This window comes from Thermobia domestica, chromosome 6 (assembly GCF_964235325.1).
Source record: "Thermobia domestica chromosome 6, izTheDome1.hap1.1, whole genome shotgun sequence".
In the NCBI taxonomy this organism is placed as follows: Eukaryota; Metazoa; Arthropoda; class Insecta; order Zygentoma; family Lepismatidae; genus Thermobia; species Thermobia domestica.
This window is the reverse complement of record NC_137459.1, coordinates 300,531,221-300,555,017: the sequence shown is the minus strand read 5'-3', so window position 1 is coordinate 300,555,017 and position 23,797 is coordinate 300,531,221. Positions and strand designations below refer to the sequence as shown.

The 23,797-nt window shown below is 33.8% G+C and overlaps 1 protein-coding gene across 4 annotated transcripts in view; it reads right to left on the bottom strand.

The window, feature by feature from the left end:
- LOC145688532 (glycerophosphocholine cholinephosphodiesterase ENPP6-like) overlaps positions 1–23,797 on the bottom strand; it is a 262,722-nt gene that overhangs the window by 11,929 nt on the left and 226,996 nt on the right. For all 4 annotated transcript variants that reach the window (XM_081762907.1, XM_081762906.1, XM_081762905.1 and 1 more), the window contains 2 exons: positions 19,623–19,755; positions 14,633–14,770 (listed from right to left, as the gene is read on the bottom strand). In XM_081762907.1, coding sequence (XP_081619033.1) covers positions 14,633–14,770; positions 19,623–19,755 — 271 coding nt within the window. The remainder of the gene's footprint in view (positions 1–14,632; positions 14,771–19,622; positions 19,756–23,797) is intronic.

The window sequence follows — 23,797 nt, the reverse complement described above, 5'->3', positions numbered from 1 at the left end:
CGAACCGATAGGAATACTATGAAGTATGCTGTTAATAAGAACATGCAGTTAATAATAATTTTAGAATATTTTGAGTACAAAGTAAAGTTGGCAGGAAAAATACAGATTAAGAATATGGGCCCACTATTTAGAAAATTTACGATTCAATTTAGCAACTAAGGAAGTAACACATAAGGAACATTTTTCTACAGGGGCCAAATCTCTAGGTAATCTGACAAAATAGAAATTGCATAAGTGATGATAGCGCCATTACCACGCAATGCACAATGAACAAAAGCAACTATACCCAATGTAAAAAAAACCTATGAAACAGACTGATGAGCTGTCGGCACAGTGAAAATAGAACAAACATATTTGTTCTGAGAATTTTCAATCAGGACCAATTTCTGATCGGTTAACATGCATAGGATCTGTCCTTATATTTCCTACTTACTTTAAAAATATATACTGATAGTATAACAAGAAAACATCCAATTCGTATATTTCAGCATAAGTTTTAAACACTATTTCTGTAGACTTAAACGTTTGTAATGTAATGTTTGAATTTAATATCCAATAATAAATAAGTATATTTTGACACTTAACGTAACATCCAAATGTATAAATAGGATGCACAAAATCCACAATATCAGGGAAAGCAGTTCACTTTCAACTCTTAACATATTTTAATAGATTATTTATCTAATTGCTTGCTTTTTCTATCTTTTCGTAGTTTTATTCATTGAATATTTTAAAACATATATAAGTGTTGCTTTTAATCTAATGTTTGCAATCCAGAAGTTAACGCGTTACTGTTTTCGCTTTGTACTTAGGTTTTTAGGCCATGCTGTTTAGAAAATAAAACTACGATCACAATGGCAACACACTATTCCAGTCTATTTCAATCATATGCTTCGATTAAGAAGTGAAGACAGCCCTATCCTTAAGTTGTGGCTTGAACGAGAGAGAGAGAGAAAATGGATATCAAACGATATATGTAACGAAATGCTATCAATTATGAGTAATGCTGTAGTGATGCAACTTGTGTCTACTATAAAATCCACAAAGTATTACGCTATGATTATTGACGTAACAGCAGATATCTCAGTGAAAAACAGATTTCCTTTTGCTTTAGAATAGTCACCAACGATCTTGAAATCGATGAATTTTTTCTAGCCTTTTACTCAACAAATTGACACACATTCAGAAACTCTTTTCAAAATAATTCAAAATGTTCTTCTACGTTTCAGTCTGGAAATAACATATTGTAGAGGCCAGTGTTATGATGGCGCTTCCAATATGGCTGGCGTACGTGGAGGACTTCAAGCAAAAATTTCTCAATTAGAATCGAGGGCTCCTTATGTACATTGCTTTGCTCACCCTCTTAGCTTGGTTGTTTAAGATACTTTAAGAAATGTGACATGCTGTCGAAGTGTCCTCAACCTGGTCAGGGAAATAATTGTTTTTATAAAACATTCCCCTAAGAGACTGGCTTTTTTTTTCTCAAATGCAAAGTGAAAATGATAAGTCGATTAATTTACGACTGTTTTGTTCAACAAGAATGACAATACGGCATGTCTCTCTTCAGTCGTGTTACCTTAACTACCATGAGCTTATGAATTTCATGTCACAGCAATCTTTATCAAATAAGTTAGACGCTGGTGTCAAAGCGCATGGCTTCCTGGTTCAAATGCACTCGTTCAATTTCTTTTTTCATCTCGCATTGCTAATGAAGCTGTTTTGTCACATAGATAGCGCAAATACAGCATTACAAAAGAAAACTTTATGTATTGTATTCATTTAGATGCTGTAAATATGACTTCAAGCCTATAGCTCATTTTGCAGAATTTCCGAACAGATACTGCGTTTGACACGTTCTGGGCAGATGTAGTAGGAAAAGCAAACGAACTTGGGCTTTCAGAACCAGCTCTCCCGCGACCAAGAAACTTCCAAAACAGATCAATCAAGGTGATAATCCCCATGAATATGAAAACCTACAGCAGCTATATCGTCAACAATATTTTGAAACTATTGACATAACAGTACAGTGTTTAGAATCACGGTTTGATACTAAAATAAAACATTTTCTAGGGCTCTGTGAACGGTTTATCATTGCTGAAACAAATGATGTTAGTGCTACAGATGAATTTTACAAAGACGATATAGATATCGAACGGCTCAAGCTGCATCGTGATATGCTACTTGATATTCGCAAAACACAAACTATAGTCGTGGCCAACCTAAGTTGTCAGTGACGCAATTTCAGTAGCTCCGAATCACTAACCACAAGTAATTCCAAGTAATGTTGGAACGCCATCATTATGAAAGAGTTTCCTACTACAGAACCTCATTTTTTACATTTACCTGCATATAGTTAAAATTTCTGAAATTTCACGTATGTTCTTGACTTCTTAAAGCAAAACACTTATCTTCAAACCATGTTGCCAGAAATCGTTAAGTTCGTTCGATTATTTTTGATGCTACATTCCATTAAAAGGCAGTAACTTTACTACAAATGACCCGAAGTTGGTTTCTGAGTACTTAAATAATTACTTTTGTACAGTTGCAGAGAAAGCTATACGTGATATACCTATCCCAAGTGACACAAGTAGACTACAGCCGCTTAAGTACATCAGTAGGTCATTCTTCCTTACCCCAACTTCTCCACAAGAGATCGTGGAAGCAGTAAGTAAATTTGATAATAAAAAACTTGCAGGAATGGATGATATTCCACAGTTTCTTTTGAAGAAATGTATCCACATTATCAAACCTTCATTAGCGGACATCATTAAAGAGTCATTTTTCCAAGGAATCTTCCCTGCTGCACTAAAACTCTCAGTCGTTAAACCCTTGTTCAAAAAAGAATGTAGAAACGAAATAGAAAACTACCGTCCCATATCACTTTCTTCTGTTTTTTCAAAACTTGTTGAAAAACTAGTATGTAAGCGACTACTAAATTTCATTAATGAACAAAACTTAATCGCGAAAACGCAACACGGATTTATAAAAGGCAAATCCACAATTACTGCCATATATGAACATACCAAAGTAGCTATAACGTCTGTTGATCAGAAAGCCAATACTGTCGGCATATATTGTGATCTCTCAAAAGCGTTTGATTGTGTAACCATGATATACTTTTAGGTAAATTAGAAAAATATGGCATTGCTTTGGAGTGGTTCAAATCATACTTGTACAATCGTAAACAAATCGTACAAATTCTTCATATGGACAAAACAGTTAAAAGTCTGAGCAAAATAAACTCAAATGAAAGAATAAATAGAAAAGCTGTTCCACAAGGATCAGTTTTAGGACCAATACTCTTTCTTCCATATCTTAATGATTTATCTTTAAATATAGAGAAGGGTAATATACTCCTTTTTGCTGATGACAGAACAGTAATAGTAACTGAGAAAGACAGAGATAGCTTGCAAGAAACCACTGATCTTACAACATCCCAACTCACGCATTGGTTTTCTTCAAATAAATTAAAACTAAATGAAGATAAAACAGTGTGTTTTCTACCATTTATCTCACAGGATATCAAACCAATTGCTATAGATATCATTGAATAATGAAGTATGTACATTTACTAATACTGTAAAATTTTTAGGTATGTATCTGGATGATAATTTCTCATGGCAAGAACACGTAGAGAAACTAAGCAAAAAAATTAGCACAGGCTATGTACATAATACGAACTCTAGTCCCAATACTTAATCTGCAATCAATTCTGTCCCTTTACTATGCCATATTCTTTTCTCATATTAAATACGGAATTGCGTTCTGGGGGTCTTCGCCGAAGCTTCAGAATATATTTAAACAACAAAAATGTGTCTTAAGAATCATTACTGAATCATCGAAACGCACCAGCTGCAAGATAATATTTGAATCATTGAATATGATGACAGTCCCTTCTTTATACATATTTGAACTTCTGAAAATTACCTGGGATCATTTAGATAATATTAAAAGAGATGGTGATACTCACAACTACCTTACGCGTGGAAAAGATAACTTATCCACTGTGTATCATAGAACATCAGCATACGGAAAATCACACATCTATATGAGTGTAAAGTTGTACAATAAACTACCTGGGTACATAAAAAATAGTCCTAGAAAGACTTTCTTTGTGAACTCAGTGCGCAAACTGCTATTAAAAAACACATTTTATACTGTAAATGAATACCTTAGCAGCAAATTTTGAAACTTCCAAAAGTAATTAAATTCCAATTGTATATACTAGATTTATGTCAGTTGATGTAGTTTTATGTATAGTTAAGATGATAAATACAAATATACAGTAATTAAAATAATAATTAAGTTCATATATATATATATATATATATAATATTGTTATATAGATTGTAGAATTGGTTTAGCCTATATCTATTTTCACAAGTTGTTGAACACTAGAGCATTGTATTTGTTTTAAATATTGTATCGAAATTATGTACTGACGAGTTCTATACCATTTTGTACAAATGTACATGTAGCATGGTCCAGAGAATGATTAATAAGTCTAATCTAATCTAATCTAACTACTTGCACAGCGGAGAGATCCTTTTCTTCTTTAAGACGACTAAAGTCCTATCTACGATCTATCATGGGACAAAAACGGCTCAACGCGTTAGCAATTTTAAAATCTCATCAAGAACTTTCTGCAGCACTCGATCTTGATCTTATTGCAGACGAATTTATAATGCTCACCGAAATTCGCAGGCAAACCTTTGCTATGAAAAAGAAATAATTCTGCGTTTGCCACCTACAAACCTGAACCTGGATGGAAGAAAATCAACTAAATACAAGTAAGTTAATATTAACATATTACAATTTAATAAGAAAATTAAAATTTGATAGTCATATCTTATTCTTACATCTATTTTATTCTCTTATTGTATCATTTAAACATTGGAAATGTTCAAACTTTTTTTTGTGCCTCCCAGCAAAAATGTGTGTATTGTTACGGGAGAGAACACTCCCTTTTACAGACACCTTTCATATACGATCAAATAGTCATGTCCCATTGGTGTCCGCTATTGAGGGGTTTTATTATACTTGCAGAAATTAACTGAACCTATTATGCGATAAAGTACTAAACACTTTATTGGTTATAGTGGATTCTTAGCCACTATCGTTTCTGAATTGTTGCAACTGTATTGTTGAATTGACTTGATTGTCATTCATCGTATCTTTTCAGCAGCAAGGCATATATGAGACATGTATCTACAATTTAAGCTGAAATCCGACCCACTGTAGTTCAATGCTCTCCCACCGGGAATCGAACCCGGAACTATGTGCACCAAATGCACGCGCTCTAGCCACTAGACCAGCAGAGAGGGCTGCAACTGCATTGTGACGAGCTGTCAGTAGTTCATTATTGACGCACAGAAACGGGGAACGTAAATAGTGAGAAAGTGAATGAAAACTGTTAACCAGAACAAAGCGGGGGGGTCTGATTAATACCAGTTGGTTTTCAACCAACTAACCCTACATCCATTGTTCCTATTTAGAGTAGTTGAGTTCTCCCCCCAATGTTTTCTTCGTGTCGGCGCCTATGTGCTACACTACGAGTGCTGTGGTGCTACGAGTGTCTTACCCACACTGGGGGCTGACCTTTGATTTAACGCGTCCGGAGTGTCAGTATTCATTTCAGTGACCCCGAAAATTATTTATTCGATATTAATATCTGTCGTTTTCGATTCTTTTACACCACACCTATATATCCCCACGCCAAGTAGAGCTAGAAATCTCCTACTCCACAGCAATTTTTCTCACATTATAAATCATACGTGCACCAAGCTTGGTTAAAGTAACTCCATGCGTTTCAGAGTTATGGTGGAAGAGACACGCACAACATATATCTTTGTATATACAGATGTATAAGCATAGTCTGTGGCGTTGCCCTATCAGAGTCGAGTTGATTTTGAGTTTAACATCCCTTTCAGCAGTGAGGCTATACGAGACGGGACCTACTGATTAACGTGGAATCCGAACCACATGATCTCCCCCCAGGAATCGAGCCCGGATCTTCCACGCCAAAGGCGAGTACGCTAACTGCTTAGCCACGAAGGAGCTCGTTGCCCTATCAGAATATAAATAATTGAATAGATTAAATAAGAAGAGCAAAGTCTTCGACAGTTCCCTCTTACAAAGTAAAGTACCGAGTAGAGTAGATGCCTTCAGCGTTGCTCTTGTAAATTCCCTAGACAGCTGGCATACCTGTTCTTGTTTAACCTTGGACTTAAATGCCATCGGGATTGGTACCCCAAAACTAAGCGACTCTGAAAATAAAGTAATCGACGATGAACCCATATAGATTCGACAGTAATCTCGGTTATCTTAGACATTTTAGTTTTCAACTATTCTCATCCCTATACCTATTGGGACTGAATCTGGGCTTTAACGGTATCTGGAGTATGACTATTTATCTCAGCGACCAGGAAAACTATGTATTTGACACTAACATCGGTCGTTTTCGATTATGCATATCACTCCCATCCCACCACTGTGGGTGCTAATGAGGCTGAACGTGAATTTAAACATCATCAGAAGATTAAATTTCTTCTCAATGACCCCAAAAAACCAAGGATTAGACACTAATATCGATCATTTATTATTTTTACACGTTCCCCCTTCCCACACTCCCTTGGGGCGCTAAGGGGTCTTACTCACATTGGGAGCTCAACTATCTTAAACAGTATCGAGGCTGTCACCAATTAACTTAGCGATCGCGAAAACGATTGTTTCGACACTAACATCAGTCTCTCTCGATTATTTCACATGTCACCGTTCCCCTCAGACGTGCTGATGGAGGCTGAACTTAGGTTTTAAGTGGCATTAGGAGTGTCACCAATTAACTTGGAGACGCTGAAAACTAAAGATTTGACATTTATATCGGTCGTTTCTGATTATTTTTACATGTCACCATTTCACCCTGCCGAGCGCTATGGGGAGCTGAAATTGGACTTTAACGGCATCTGGAGTGTCACTGTTTATCTAAGTGACCCCCAAAAAAAACATGGATTCGACACTAATATTGGCCGTATTCGATAATTTTTATATGTCTCTCTCCCTCACTTCCCCCTAGCTTGAAACCCCCTTATTAGTCTTAGAGTTAAAACGACTTTCTTCACAGATGAAATACCATCAACATGTCTACAAAATGACATCACTCATTTCAATCTTGATTCGTACTCTCTGGGGACGAAATGTGTTTAGCAAACAATTGATGATTACATAAGAAACATCTTTAGTACGGGTCAAAAATATGACTGATCAAAAACATACGTTATTGTTTCCTAGTATTTTGGAATTGTTCCTAATTTCCTACTTCTTCTTCTACTGCTGCTAGAAATAATAATAATAATATTTTCGTTTATCATTTACAATATGTTCCATATATCTGTTCACCCAAAGTTTTTATATCAAAACAATTCTTTACTATATTCGTATATATATTTTCTTAAAATATCAATAGAACGCATAAATAATCAAAATTCTATTACCGAATGAAAAAAGGATTTACTATGTATCATGATGAAGACAATAAATCCGAAGCATTTTATTATGAGCATGACTATAACCTTACTATCATCATGAGTGTTCTATCACATTGACAGGTCCTTACAACAAACCAATCTTTCTCTATTTATTTCTATTCTCAGCCTTATTTTTTTGTTCGGCATCAGAATTTTCGATCTTCATTTCGTCGAGGAGCTGATACATTCTTCTTTCCCTCTTTCTTCTTCCAGAAACTATTCCCTCCAAAGTATCTCTTATAAGGAAATTCATCTTTAGACAGTGTCCTAACCAATTTCTTTTCCTTTTTACTATCAACTTCAGTCTTCTTTCTTCATTCACTCTTCTCAGAACTTCTATATTTCTAATTTTCTCTTTGCAGCTGATTTTTCCATCCCCCTCCATATATACATTTCGAACCTTACTATAATGGATATAACTATAACTGTGTTAAAAACATGTGTGAAAGTACAGTAATGTGAGTATGACTGTCCACCTCTACTTTATAACACTGGATTGAAGACTCAGAGCCCGTTCTTAAAGCCACTTTGTCCAGAGTTGGCGTTCATTAAATGTGTCGTGATAACTGTTTGTGTGAATTTTATCTTTTGTTTCATTAATGATGATAATTTCATTTACATACAATACAAATCGTACAATAATTGCATTTACGTACAATACAATAGCAAATTGCAATAGTACAATAATAAAAGGACACGCTTGGTGTGGGGTGTGTTTTTCGTATTAGTTCTCACCCTGCCCCGAAAAAAGTTATTTAAAAACTGGACTGCGTTGCTCATATATGATTCAATATTTACAACTTATGAAAAAGCGAATGTCATTGTTCCGTTTGTTGACACATAACTAGTGTTGTAAAATTTCCGGAAATTTTGAACCGGCTGGTAAAAAACATTTTTTCCGGTTTCTTCCCGGAAAAATTGAAAAAAAATGGGAAAATAACAAAAATCTTTGTATTAGGTTAGTTTTACTAGTAATGGAACAGATTTTTTTTTTCGAACGCGTGAAAAAGGTAAATTGAGAAATTTCAATATTGTGAATATTTAAAAAAGAAGCATTCCAAAATAAAACTCTTGTAAATATTCTTGAAAATTAATATTCTGCACTCATTTCCTTTATGTGCCCTTTTGCTCGTTTAGACCTACTCCTGGTTGTGCATTAAATACAGAAATTTTATAATTGCATACACATCTACCATCATGAAAGGTTTCTGTTGCAACAAATAGGGCTCTTGAATGAAACTGAGTTCTTAAATGTGCTCTTTGATCTAGTGAAATTTTGTTAATTTTAAACAAATTACGTCTTAAAAGAAAGAGCAGTAGGTAAATTTCACTAATACTCATGCAGTAAGACACATAATTACTATTATTTAATATTCAAATACAGACTTTAATATAAACTTTATGTACAAAATTTTGTATGTAAACAAATACCTGTTTTCTAATGCGACAAATTATCTACGTATATTAAATGAAAGTGACTATATTTGCAACTTAACAACTCTTGAACCACCAGACTGATCTCGATAAAATTTTCAATATAGATGAGGTTCAGGCCTGGGATGGATTTTACCATTTCACTTTGAAAGTGCAACTTGGACTAAGGAAGTGCGGATATATATTGAAAATTACCGATCTTACTGTCGAACTCAGTTTTCCGAGCTGCCAAGATGAACAGTGACATTTCCGATGAAGCATAAATTCAAATTCAGCACTGCAACTTGGGGAAGAGGAGGGAGATACATAAAATGATAAAAAATGACCGATATTTGTGTCAAATTCATAGTTTTCGTGGTTGCTGAGATGAACAGTAACATTTTCTATGCTGTTTAAATAAAATTTCAGGCCGCAACTTAGGGGAGGGGAAGGTGAGACATATAAAAGTGACTGAAAATAGCCTATATCAGTGTCTAATCCATAGTTTTCGAGGACGCTGAGGTGAACAGTAACACTTTCGATGCCGTTAAATCCAAATTCAGCCCCCATTAGTTAGTTCTAAAGGGAGGAAGTGACATGTAAAAGTAATTGAAAATGACTGATACTAGTGTCGAATTCATCGTTTTTAGAGTCCTAATTTCATTTGGTGACAGTTTCAATGTCCCTTATACCCACAATGAAACCTATTCTCCCCGTGCGAAGAACGGATATTCTGTTAGTCTTTAGAGGATTGAATAATAAAGAACGGAAATTTCACATGTTAAATTTTTAAATATATTTGTCGCTGCTCAAATTTACGCACTTGTGTGGTATATGTGTATATATGTAAATAAGATAATCTCTCTTTTTGAGTTGTTCGAAAAATATAATTACAAATAATAAAGAGGGATTTTTATCAGAAATCAGAAAACTAAAAAGTAAAATTAAAAGCTGTTGCGTTAAGTATTTTTCCTTCTAGCGAAATACGTTGTATACATATATGCTACAGACACGTTACAGCAAATAAGATTAGTATCAGGCGAAGAAATAGTTTTTAATTATATTTTCCGGGTTTTACAATATTTCCGAACAAAAGATTTTTTCTAATGGGTTCAAAATTTCCGGAAATTTTACACAGCACTAAAAAGATACGTATCTCCATAAAATATATATTTGATTTTAACATACCGGTATTAACTAAAATTATTCTGGCTCTGTTTTTAATACTTCCCTGCCATAAAACGGTAACTTTATAAGATTACTTAAGATAATTTAAATGCGTCTATATTAATTAATCTAACTAGGATTATATTTTAGGATCTTTTGTAGCAACAACTCCATTTTATCACGGTGCTAACTTTAAAGGAGTGGTACAAATATATTTGTTGCCACAAAATTTCCCTATTCTAATACAAGAAACGAAACTACTCAATGATCTTAACTGTGAACTAGTAAATTTAAAATAGTTTTCATTTTAAAAGCATAATGTAGTTAAATATTCGAAAATTTCAATTTTCCCAATTTTTCCGTTTTTTTTTTTTTTTTCAAGCTCAGGAAAAAACGGTAAAAAATTGATTTTTTACCCAAAATTTCCGGGTCTTTTCTAGGCCTTTACAACACTACACATAACCACCCCAGACATGTAACATTTAAATTCTATAAAGCAATTCTATAAAGTTGCTTACTAGAATGGTTTAATAATATACTGAATATGCCGCACTTAATTTTCTTAAGTTCTTCAATTTCCTCTTTCTTCAAGAGTGAGTGAGAGAAAGTTGAAAATCTCAAAGTAAAATATCGGTTTTTTTTTTTTTTTCGTGGCAGCCGTTCTTTTCGAAAAGACAGCAGCTGATAGTTACTGACTGAATGTCGCATGATCAGTTTATATTCTTAATGGTTGTCTGAAACTTTTTATTCACACCTAAGGCCACAGCAGAGATCTATTGTTTGTTACTTGTGGAAAATTTGTAATCCACTTCATTATCAAATTACCAAATATTTTTAAAATTCATATCGGACGATTATTTATGAAAAGGCGAAATGGATATGGAAGTTCTTCATAAAGCTAGGAGTACAACTCTCCGTTTTACAGTAAGTGATGGATATCTATATTCGTGGTAGTAAAGAAAATAAAGTTACCTTCATTGCAGTGAGTGTACTTTATCTAAAATATATATTTTTTAATTTGTCAATATATATTTTTTAATTTGTCAATTTTTTGTATGATTAATTGGTTATCAAATGTATTTGTAATAGAAAAAATGTATTTTATAAGATATAAAACTAATTTGGCGTTTACATTTCTAATTACATGCTTATTTACATTTATTTCAGTCTAATTTCATCCATCCAAGTGTCACTGATTATTCTAGAGATTTTAAACCGAGAAGTCTTTCAATTATTTGTTTTGGAACTAAAAGAAAAAGAAAAATGCAATATAGGCAATAAACACCAATTTTAACACCAAAGTATTAAATTTGAAATTTATATGTGTAACGAATAGTACATTTTTAATTATTTCTTCATATGTTCATATTTAAAAAATAAATACAAAAATATATGAGATCGAATTTCGAACCCTCGATCTCCAAGTTTCACATGCTCTTTACGAAGAGTTAGTGCCTCATCACAATCGGCTACCGTCAGCACAAGTACTTCTTGCAGCTAGTGTCTATATAAGAAACGGAGGGAAAATGCAATTCTCTCTGTACAGATCTATGAGAATTGTGATGGATCTAGGCTCACTTTTTATGAGTCTCTAAAAGGGATTCTAGGTTTCTGTGAACAGAAATGTACCACAGAGTATGCCGAACAACGTCCCTCTGCTAGTATTTCCATGGTGTAAGATTTCAGCTCTTTTTGTCTGTTAGTTGAAAAGTTACAAGGGCATATCAAGTTAAATAGTCCATCTTGTATATAAAGAAATATACAGAATGGTCCATTTATCTTGATATGCCCTTATAACTATTAAACTAATAGACACAAAATACTGAAAATTCATACCATGCAAATATCGACAGAGGGACTTCATCTGACATACTCTGCAATATCGTCAGAATATCAGGGTTGCCTACCCAACATAAAGTTGTATGTTTTCAAGTGGCATTACGTCAAATTATTACATATTTCAAATCTACATGTTAAAGGAAAACTTACAATTTCACATTTATTATACAGAGGTGCAAACTATCGACGCTACAGTATCATAAACATCGAAAAACAACCAAATTTTGGAGAATTTTACAATAATAATAACGCAAGTGGGACGAACGGGATAATGCACGACAAAGTATCTTAATGTCGAATACTACGATATCATATGAAATATTTCAAACAAGAAGAAATGAAGTTACTAGGAATTGAAAATTTTAAGTTATTCAAAGAAATTTGTTTAAAAAGAAGTATTTATATAAGCATGACACCCAATTACTTACATACTTTTCAATAAACATAAAGATTATAATGCCGCTTAAAGCAATTTGATATCTCAAACCATTCCGGAAATATGAAAAAAATATATATATTAAATTTCATATATTGCTTAAAATGATGTATTTATGGGAACTTCTTTAAAACGTTTTATGATTTACATTGCTCCTATAATATTACAATAATACGTTTTGGTAGGTGTATTACAAAATGTTTATGGAACTACATAATTTTAAACAGTGTTCCAAACTTTACCAGTATTCACCATATCTCCAGGACAGTTTGAATATCTAATTCCTATAAAGAGCATTATGATCTTCACATCTATTGCAACACATCTTTGTAACTGGATGAGGGAACTTATCTAAGTAGTTTTTCGAAATAAAGGCTTTTGAAAGAGATCAATTTTTCACTTCCTTGTATCTTTGTTCCTATTCATTCGAAACTCGCCAAATCACGATCATGATCATAGTTTTAAATGCTAAACTACTTTTGATGTGCATTGCCCTGTTCACCTCACTGGCGTCATTTCCTCTATAAAGACCACTAAAATTTGGATATCTGTGATACTGTAGCGTGCTTAGTTTGTAACAATGAATAACAAATTTGATATTGTAAGTTTCTTGCTTAACATGTAGATTTGAAATATGCAATAACTTGACGTAATACAGTTTGAAAAAATATAACTTTGTGTTGGATGGCAACATTGTTAACCTGGTGGTATCACAAAGCATATCAAACAATGTTTTCTGTTGATACTTGCATGGTGCAAACTTTTGATGCTTTTTGTTTATTAGTTTAAAAGTTACAAAGACGTATTAAAATAAATGGTCCATCTTGTTTATGCACAATATTTGGAAATAAAGAATTGAATAGATAATAATGAAGAGCAACGCCTTCGGTGCTGCTCCTTTCAATTCCCAGGTCACCTGACATGCACGTTATTGACTAAACTCAAACTTAAATGTCATTTGGCCTGTCACCAACCAACAGAACGATCCCAAATCTCTAGATTCGACACTAATCTGTCATTTTTTTAGATTTTTCACCCCTTCTCACGCCCTATCTCCAATCTATACTGATAGAGGCTGAACTTGGACTGAGATAACATAGAAAGTGTCATTATTCATCTTAGTGACCCCGAAAACTTTGAATTATCCACTAATATCGGTCACTTTTTTTTATTATTTTAACGTGTCACCCCCTTCCCACCCCTAGGAATGTCGTAGCCAAAGAGTTTTTTTTTTTTTTTTTCAGATGGGAAGTTCATGTGTGTATGCAAATGTATGCAAATTTGGTTTTAGAAATGATGTTACATACCGAGTTTCATCTTCTTAACATGAGAAATTTGTGAGATATTCTATTTCCTACATGAAATTTTAAACCATCTCTTCCCTTTTGAAGCGCTCTCTTTCTCCTTAGGATACGAACCTAAAAACTGTATATAACCTACAGTATCTTGCAAACTATGACTTTTTCGATAAAATTACTTGAGTATGTCAGGTAAACGGTGTATATTTCTATACCGGACAAACAAACAAAAGTTGTCCGATACGGATCTTGTCATTTCGGAATGTTTTCAGTTATTTGGGAATTTTAGAATATCATACCATATTTTTTGGACACTCTTTATAGTGACGTAAGTTGGCTCTTGCGGACATCGGTTGCTACTAAAATGTTCTCTAGAATCTCCTTTATGCGCTCCTTCAATACGAGTCAAATCTGTAGGAAACACGTCTTTTACATTTATGTTAAACTATACATTCACGTTCCATATAATCTTGCCATTAAACAGTAACGTTTAAATTCAAAGCATCAGACTAGTAAAGGCTGCGGAGATAATGATTTAACACCGTAACATAATTTATCAAAAAATTTCACAACATTACAGACCAAGACTAGCACAATATACTAATATTCTGTATATGTGAAAATATAATAATACAGATCACTTAAGGTTAAAAGCTAGTGACGCTATTGATGAAAGAAACAATAAATAGATAATACAAAGAAATATTTAACGTAGTAACAATTCCTATACTAACATATTCTTGCAGTAAACACTAAGCAATGTTGTTTTCGGCGTCAAAAAATATTCTCCATTTTAATTAACTGGACGTTAGAATACATATAGGATGTTCTCATAAGTCACTTCTCATATAGGATGTTGAATAAAATCTCTGTTTTTTTATGGCTTATTATCTGGAAATTATAGTAATGCATAAACTTGTATTATCATAATTGTTAACCTATCTTGAACTACGTACTCGATCTCGCAAACCCTGATCTTCCAGTTTTTGAAGAAAATCTCCCAACACTTTTCCTACATCCTTCAGAGCTTTTCTAACTTCTGGAGAGCTAGGCCCGTAACTATGACCCATATTATCAATGTGTTCTCCATACGCCTGTAAAATAAGCAATTTGAAATTAGAGAGAGAGGAATTTGCAATTTTAATATTAGTTATAATATAATATTTGCAATCTAAATAATGATTACACTTTTTAGTGTTAGTAGAAATGACTTCAAGTTTGTCAATATCACAACAATGATACAAATTTGCACTCACTTTCTTTCAATAAATGAAAAAAATAAAGAGCAATGTTCGACCAGAAGACGTGAATGATGATCTGGATTATGTATTGTCAACGTGTCAACTCCTTATATGATATTTCTGGTTTTCTAGATAGGATTTCTCCTCTTAGTGTTCTAATTTTGCCTCTTGATACTGGGTTAATATGAAAAATTGTAAGCTCACATCGGAAATGGAGCCGGCCCACGCTCATCAAAAACAGATATAGCTAAACATTTAGCTCCATACGAGAATCAATTTCTTTTCAATGGAAATTAAAATTCATTGTTTGGGTACGTTAAGCGTTAGACTACACAGCTTAATTACTACTGACTTCTGTAGTATTTTATTAATTAATATTACGGCCTTAATTTCCAGTAATAATTAAAGGTTGCAAACTATATTTGATTTAAGAAAAATGTAGTCTGAATAATTTTAAACCAAATAAGATAAAACAGTTGCTTTATCACGTTGTGGCAGAGTCCATATTTCATATTCATTTTTAAGTATATTTTTATCTATTTCATTTTATTAAAGATTTATATTTTGGGTTTAAGAATTGTAAAATAATAAAATAACAAGGAAACGATTATCAACAGCATAACACATTACATAAATGTAGCAGTCATTACTTTTTAAAATCTTATGTAACAAGTTATTTAGAACATCGTCTTTAGCAAATTGTTTTATGTCTGGGAATTAAGGATTAAAATATCATAAATGGTTGAATGAGAAGAATTTATAAAATCCACTGTAAGTGCATTTGTAAAATTATTGTCAACATCAGACACTTTCACGGGTATGTCAGAATTGCCAGGAATCGTGAGACGAAGCATTCCAAGGATTGCCAGTTGTTGATCACAATAAGGAAACAACCTCGTTTCCTGGACAAGAAAGAGCACACGCCTCTGACGTGGTGCAGAAACGGCGGATTCCGGCCGAGAAGAAGTTGGACAAAACCAGGAGGACCAGAGGTCTCAAGATCAGTTGGAGGAGTTGGATGAGTTCTATGAACATCAGTTCACGGAGATCAGTCGAGGATAGATCTATGTAAGAGCGCGATAGTCGAGATTCTATAAAACAGTATGTTTAGTGTGACTAGTCTTAAGTCACACAAATTCAACGTTTAACAGACGAATATTAAAAGTTAAATACGTCTCGAAGAATAGTCGTTACGCTCGCCTATAACTTCAATGTATACAGCGTAGTCTACATCTTGTTCGTGATTCGAACCATCGTCCCACATCGTGGAGATACCATCAGCGAAGATACCTCTCAGCCTGCAGCCCGTCGTGAGAGAGGCATTCGAGGACCAGCGCGAGAGGACAAGCAGACCAGAAGCAAAGAGGCATGTGTTGCTTTCAATTCATTGATCAACAGCTCAATGTTTGGTATGCGATGTGCGATCTGGCAAAACTTCTAATTACTCGTTTTTAAACACGACATTCACACTTACTTACATTTTATTATGAAAATACACATGTCATTTACTATCGAAGTTCTGAGTTGTTATTCCAATACTAAAATCCCCATAAAATTATGAGTCAAAGGTTTACCTCTTGCATATTAGTAAACTACATACCCACTCATTTCAGATGGTGAGTGGAAGGTAACTTCTTTGGTTCACACCAACATCCCCAAATTTCAGACACGAACTGAAGAGGTTGTCAACGTTTAACATTTTGTTTGAAATTTCAGAATTTCTTATTATTTGAAATGCTTGAAATTTTCATTTTTGATTGACTAAGAAAAAGGAAATGTTCTGAAATACTCAAAGCATGATATCTTATTTTGATTTTGCGTAAGTTTTCTGTTCGAGCCAAGGACGTTACTAGGGCATTCTGATGACGGGTAGCAGATGGCATGCGAATGAATTTTCGGAAGACAAAGATGGGAAATAAAAAATGCATTATTTTAATATTGTAAAATCGTAATGCATACAAGAGGAAATAATGTTGGTAATGAATAATATTGATAAAGTGCTACTTCATTGCTGCAGTCCTCTTCCTATTATATTTTCTTTTTTTATTATTTATCCTATTCTAAACCTTACTTATGAATTGATATTCATTTATTATGATCCTTCGATTCATCCATTTCACTCCGTCTTTTCTTTTTAACGCTTATAACAATTTCAAGTTCACTTGATTAAGAGTCTTTGTCCTTCAAATGAAGTCAAAAATATCAATTTATCCATGAAAAAATCACATGTAGCAGCAAAAAGCTTCAGCGTAAATGATATTGCGTAGTTATATCTGATAAAGAGCTTTGAAGTAATGGGTATATTTAAGTGGTTGTGTTGGGCTAGTCAATAGAGAGGCTAATTGTTCGTTGACTCTTCCGTGTTTATTTTTGTCAAAGGTTAGCTAATATGTTCTTCATTGAATTTACTGTGTTCATCTTTATCGTAACTGTGTTCTCCTTCGTGTATAAATTTGCTTCAACGTAAGAATGGATCATGTATCAGAGAAAAATAACTTATTTCTGAAATAATTCTTGAATTCATTTCAAGGAAGTAACTTTTCTATTTACTCATTTGTTTATTTATTTATTATTTTTTATTTTATTTATTTATTTATTTATTTTTGAATATCTTCGTATTCGTAGGTTGTGAATGAATCTTGTGGAAGTTGGTATGTATTGTCCGTCTTTTTCACTGTAGTGACTACGGAAGAAAAGTTTGTCTTGTATGTTACCAAAGTATGTTTTGCTTAATCTCCTAATTTCCTGTTCCATTCAAGATAGGTCTGACAATTTATATGCTTCTTTTAAACCATTGAAGCCTAACAACTTTTGCTGTTTTTGCTCTACAAAAAACAGTACTTAAACCAGAAATAATAGTTAATTTGAACCACTTGCGGTTTTGGTAGAATGTTGTGGAAAGTCAGGATATATTGTCTTGAGACACTCAATGGTTTGAAAAAAAAAAACTTGTATCTATTTACGTGTTTGTTATGTGGCGATAAATGGTTAATTTTAACCATTTCCAGTTTAAATAGAGTTCCAACGGAGGAGATAAAATCTATTCTTGTGACGCTGAACCGATTGCAACAAACGCATCTTGATAACATTTACCGTTTTTGCTCTATAGAAATCAGTATTGAAACCGGAAGTAATAGTAAATTCGAACCACTTTTGGTTTCGACAGAGTGTCGTGGACAATCATGACATGTTGTGTTAAGGCACTAAATCGTTTGCAAAAAAAACGCTTCTTTCTGTCTGTTACTGTCTTCATTCTATGGTGATAAACCCTGAAACCGAAAATGGCTCATTTAAAGCACTTCCAATTTGAATAGAGGGTTAAGAAAGAAGATGAAACCTATTCTTAGAAGCTGAATCGATTGCTAAAAATACATCTTGATAGCATTTACCGGTTTTGCTCTACCGAAATCACTATTGGGACCGGAAGTATCAGTAAATTTGAAACATTTAGGGTTTCGTAGAGTGTTGTGGATAATCAAGGTATGTTGACTTGAGACGCTGAATCTATTAAAAAAAAAAAAAAAAACTGTTACCAATTTCGTTTATGGTAATAAACGTTGAAACCAGTGTTGAAATGAAAGTAATAGTAAATTTAAACAACTTGTGGTTTTGATAGAGTGTTGTGGATTACTATGGTATAATAGTCTTAAGATGCCGAATCGTTTGTAAGAAACTGCTTCTCGCTATCTGCTTCCCTTTTTGTTCTACGGTGATAAACGTTGAAACTGGAAATGGCTAACTTAAACCATTTTCGGTTTGAATAGAGTTAGCGGAGGAGATGGAATATATCCTTGGGACACTGAATCAATTACAAAAACCACATCTCGATATTTCTCACTGTTTCTGCTCTGATATTTATCGACAGTCGCAGGGAATAAATATTTAAATCGACTATGATCGATGATACTTCTGTGAAAGATCATTCTCATAAGCATAGAAGACTTTTATAAATCCCCTTAGTAGTCTTTTCGAAACAGTTCTGTTATACATTTTATTAGAACCAGCTCTATTTTTTTGAAAGAACAAATTATTTAAGTTTAAATTAACAACTACAAAATAATGAGGATAATAACTTATTAAATGAAATAAATGTTGTACTCAGTTTCGTTAGGTGGGCGGCCCAGCTTCATCCTCGTCCACACTTATACCGTTGACGCGGTTTCTGTTTTAAATTACTCACTGAACGTTAGAATAATAAAAAAAAATATATGCTAGCAAAAATATTCAATCTTATAAATCACACTCTGCAAGTATTTGGTGAACGATTTAAGAGAAAGCAATTTGCGCTTTTATAGATAACAGTTTTTCCATCGAAATAGCTCAACTATTTCTCATTTCGACGGAAATTATCGCCAATACTTCATACAAAAATTTGTTACAACTTTACTTCCCTTGTTATGTTTATTGTCAGACGCGATTAAATTTGTATCGGATTACTACAACATGTTATATTTTATGAAAAGTTTAAAACTGTTCTCTCATTATCGAATGACACTTAAGCCCTTGAAATGCATCGCAGCTTATTTTCAGTATAAAAGGAAACTAGAAATGAATTCCACATTTCAAGGAGGTTTATTTTCAAGAAACATATCACACTATTCTTAGACTCTAATTAACACAAAATAATATAAGTAGCAAGATATATTCCTTATTTACTACAACAATAGCTTCGTTTTATGAATTACAAAATATCTAAAATAATTACCATGACTAAATCGAACCCATTTTGTAAATGTCCAAGAGCTGATGACAGTGTTCTCTCAATAGCTTCCACTCCTTTAAGGCTTCGAAAGCCTTCAGCTACTTCAGGTAAAATACCATGAACAGGAACGTCGCTCCTGAAAGCATTCAATATTTAGAACACAATAAACAATAATACCTAATTTGTAATTATCTTAATTTCACATATTCGCCCTAGTCATTTTCTTTCAAAATTTCATTCTTTCGGTAACACCTTCGCTGATCAATGTTAGATATAGAGGTTTCTTCAACTACTTTGAAACTGAGGTCACTTAGTAGTACAAAATTATTTACGCAAACCATTTTTCTTTAAATTGTGGTAAAAATCTTATATTGTAGCTTCAGTATACTACTAACTGCTTTTACAGCAGAACGTATCTTCCTGACAAAGCACAAATCAGAGCACTAATAAAATCGGGAGCAAAAGTATCAACAGACATTATGCTATTAGCATTTTTCACAAATTAAATATAATTCAGAAGAGGCCATGAATATGTAACTAGTATCGAGGAACACGTGACCAGGACGTTTTCCATTGGCTGAGATTCGATTTCATTTTCATGACGTAAGTCCTTGCCGATACGCTCACAATGCGCTCATCTAATTTCACAGTATGTGAGCATAATGAAAGGTTAAAAGGACACCAATTTCAGAAATCCAGAAAAAGAAAAACTTGGAAACAATTAGGCAACGAAGTCAGATTTTATCATGTATATTATATATTTCCAAAAGTTGTATGAGAAGTTAATTTTCATTGGAGAGTATCTGCGCAATAAAAAAAGGAAAAAAAAAACGTTTTTCAACTCGAATCAATTCAACTCATATTGGGAAATTATGAGTATTTAAAGATATTATTACATAAGCTAAGAAAGCACCTTGTTCATGGATGCCCACAACCATGACCGCATTTTTGTAAACAGGCAGGTTTTGAGATATTATTTTATAGAACAACATCACAAATTACCACAGTCAGGATTGTATGATGGTGTGGTGTAACTTTATGATGATGTGTTACGATTATCGAATGAGCTTAAATACAGGCATACTTGGCCCTATACTCCTTCGACAACAATTCTTCAGAAAACATTTGTTCTTTTGTAGCAGGTAACTAAGTACTAAGGATCATTCTTTCCTCACCCACAATGTAGATGGAGTATGACATCAAAGTTAAGATTCCGTTAAAATTTTGAAAATCCCAGTCTTTGTTAACCAAGTAACCCTGGGAAATGGATGCATACGAATGTAATGCATGAAGGCTGTCACTTGTACGATGGTGTGGTGTAACTTTGTAACAAGTTAACATTCAACAACTAAGTTCTCAGTGACTGTGCCAACAGTCATCAATTCTTGCAAATGAAAAGAAATCACGACTTCAGTGTGTCCAGAAGGATTTTCGAGTTGAATAAACTGTTGTTGTAGAGTCCAATCATAGAACACTGTCTTCATCTCATAATTCACGGACTTGAACTCACAGTTAAGTTGATATAATGCAATTGTAATTGCGGGCAGATTTTCGAGATGGGGATTTGACTGAAGAGTCTGAATTACAAAAGTGTCGTGCTTGTTGTTATTATGCTCAGAATCAGAAGTTTCACTTTCTGATACCTCGAGTCCGAAGACAGAACTGCTCATGTCACGAGCAGTATTTGAGAATGTGGCGCAGAACCTCTCGTAACGTTTGAAAAGTTTGGGTTGTCTGAAAGATACCCCTTTTGTAAAGGAACATTGGTTGGAATAAAATGAAGACCACAAGGGAAAAAGGAAGCAATTCAAGGAATGGTCGAAAATGAGTTAACAGCAGAATAATGCAACCTGAAAGGTGTAGTTTGCATGGACATTAAAAAGAAGGTTAGTCACTAAGAAATTTAATGCTAAAGAGTTTGTCTATAGGGAAAGATGTAGGTAAGTCAGTGGGAAACAGGGCAATTGTGTAAAATTATATATATATATATATATAAAAAAAACCCTGACTTGCCTCCTTTTCCCCTGTAGTCTTCGAATGTCTTCGAGCCTTCGAACTAGAGACAAAACAACATATGACATTCCGAGAAGCACCGAGTTGAATGAGATCTTTTGGCAACGCTTTACCTTGTGATGAGTGAAGTGAATCGTCATATAGTAACTATGATCGATATCTGTAGTCGAGAGAAAGTTTTACCATCTTTGCTCCACGTTCTGGTTATTGTAGGGATTGTTATGGAGTTATTAGAGAATAGAAACCATAGTTCGGGAAGTCAACTTGGGCTAGATGGCATGCTCGCTCTTGCTTAAGCTTGGGCTAAAAATGTCATTGGGACTATCATCAATTAGCTTAGCGACCTCGAAAACTATAGATTCGACACTAATGTCGGCCATCTTGAACACTTCATGTTTCATCCTTCTTATTTCCATGCCGGTGGGGAATGAACTTGTGCTTGAAAGGCATCGAGAATGTCACTATTCACACCAGGAACCCGAAAATTATAGATTAAACACACATATTTGTTATTTTCGACTATATTTACGTCACTCATTCCCAACACTGTATAATACTAGGGATGTCTTGCACGTACAGTACGGCATCGGTAATGTGACTATTCATCCCAGCGACCTCAAGAACTGTGGATTCGACACTAATGTCGGTTGTTTTCGATATTAGCGTCACCCTCTTGTTACTCCAAAAGGCATTTGTTTCCAGATTGTAAGTCATATTTGTACCAAATTGGGAAACTGCTCGATGCATTCCACAGTTATGATGGATATGCTGGAATATATATATATATATATATTCCTTATAGCCTTTATTCAATAGCGTTTTTTCAGATTGGTACTTCTTAGCATCCTTCTGTGTACTAAATTTCAGCTTCTAAATTTCTGTGTACTAAATTTTAGCTATGAAAGGACTCTCCTTTGAGTCAAATCAATGACAACGATCTGTTAAGAAATGAAATAATGATCCCACATTTGAATTTTAATACCTCCCCCAGACCTGAAACTTACTCTTAAACTGTACCTTAGCATGGAGCATGGTCGACCTTGTCTAACTGATTGAATAATGCTTCTATAATGAAAAATCGGATAGGAAAATCTAAAACATCGGATTTTCTGAATATATTAAAAAAGAAGTAAAAGAGGAAAAACTCGAATTTTTTCCTGGTATTTTTTGATTGTAAACTCATGAGCAGTAAAACCATCATAAAATATTTACGTGTCCTATGGCATTCTATATTCAGAACTTTCTCAAGTCCTTTCTCAAGAACTTTCTCAACGTGTGGCTTAAGTTGCGTTTTATAAAACAAACCATTTCATATACATAAATAATTTCATTATATGTTTTACTTTAAAAAAAAAAAAGTGATTGTAACTTCTGGATTGGCTTTTGGTCAAACGTTACCTTTGGTTAATTGAAGTTTTTGATATAAGATGCACAATCCAACCGGAGACCGATTTCAAGTGGTTAATCCGCCATTTTTTTTTTTTTTTTTTTATCTATATTATAAAATTGAAAGTGACTATGTTCGTGACTCATAATCTCTTGAACCGCCCGACTGATCTCGATCAAATTTTCAACGTAAATTCGGTTCTGGCTTGGAAGTATTTTTAGCTGTTTACTTTGACGGTACAGCTTAGGGGAGGGGGAGGAGGGAAACATAGAAAGAAACAAATAAAACTTAATAACTCTTGAACCACCCTACCAATCTTGATCAAATTTTCAACGTAGATGAGGTTCGGAACTGGGATGATTTTTATCATTTCACTTTGACGGAGCAACGTAGGGAAGGGGATGGAGAGGGAGATATACAAAAATCAATAAATATAAAAATAAAAGTGACTTATGTTCGTGAATTGATTACTTTTGAACCACTCGATCGATGTCAATCAAATTTTCAACATATATGAAGTTCAAACCTGAGAACTTTTTTATCATTTCATTTTGACAGTAGATCTTAGGGGAGGGGGAGGGGAGGGGGGAAATATTACGAAATGAATAAAACTTAATAACTCTTGAACCACCCCACCGAACTCGATCAAACTTTCAATATAGATAAGGTTCGGACCTGGGATATTTTCTTCATTTCACTTTTACAATGCAACGAAGGGAAGGGTTGAGCGGGGAGATATATCTCAAAAAAGTAAAAATAAAAGTGACTGTGACTTCAA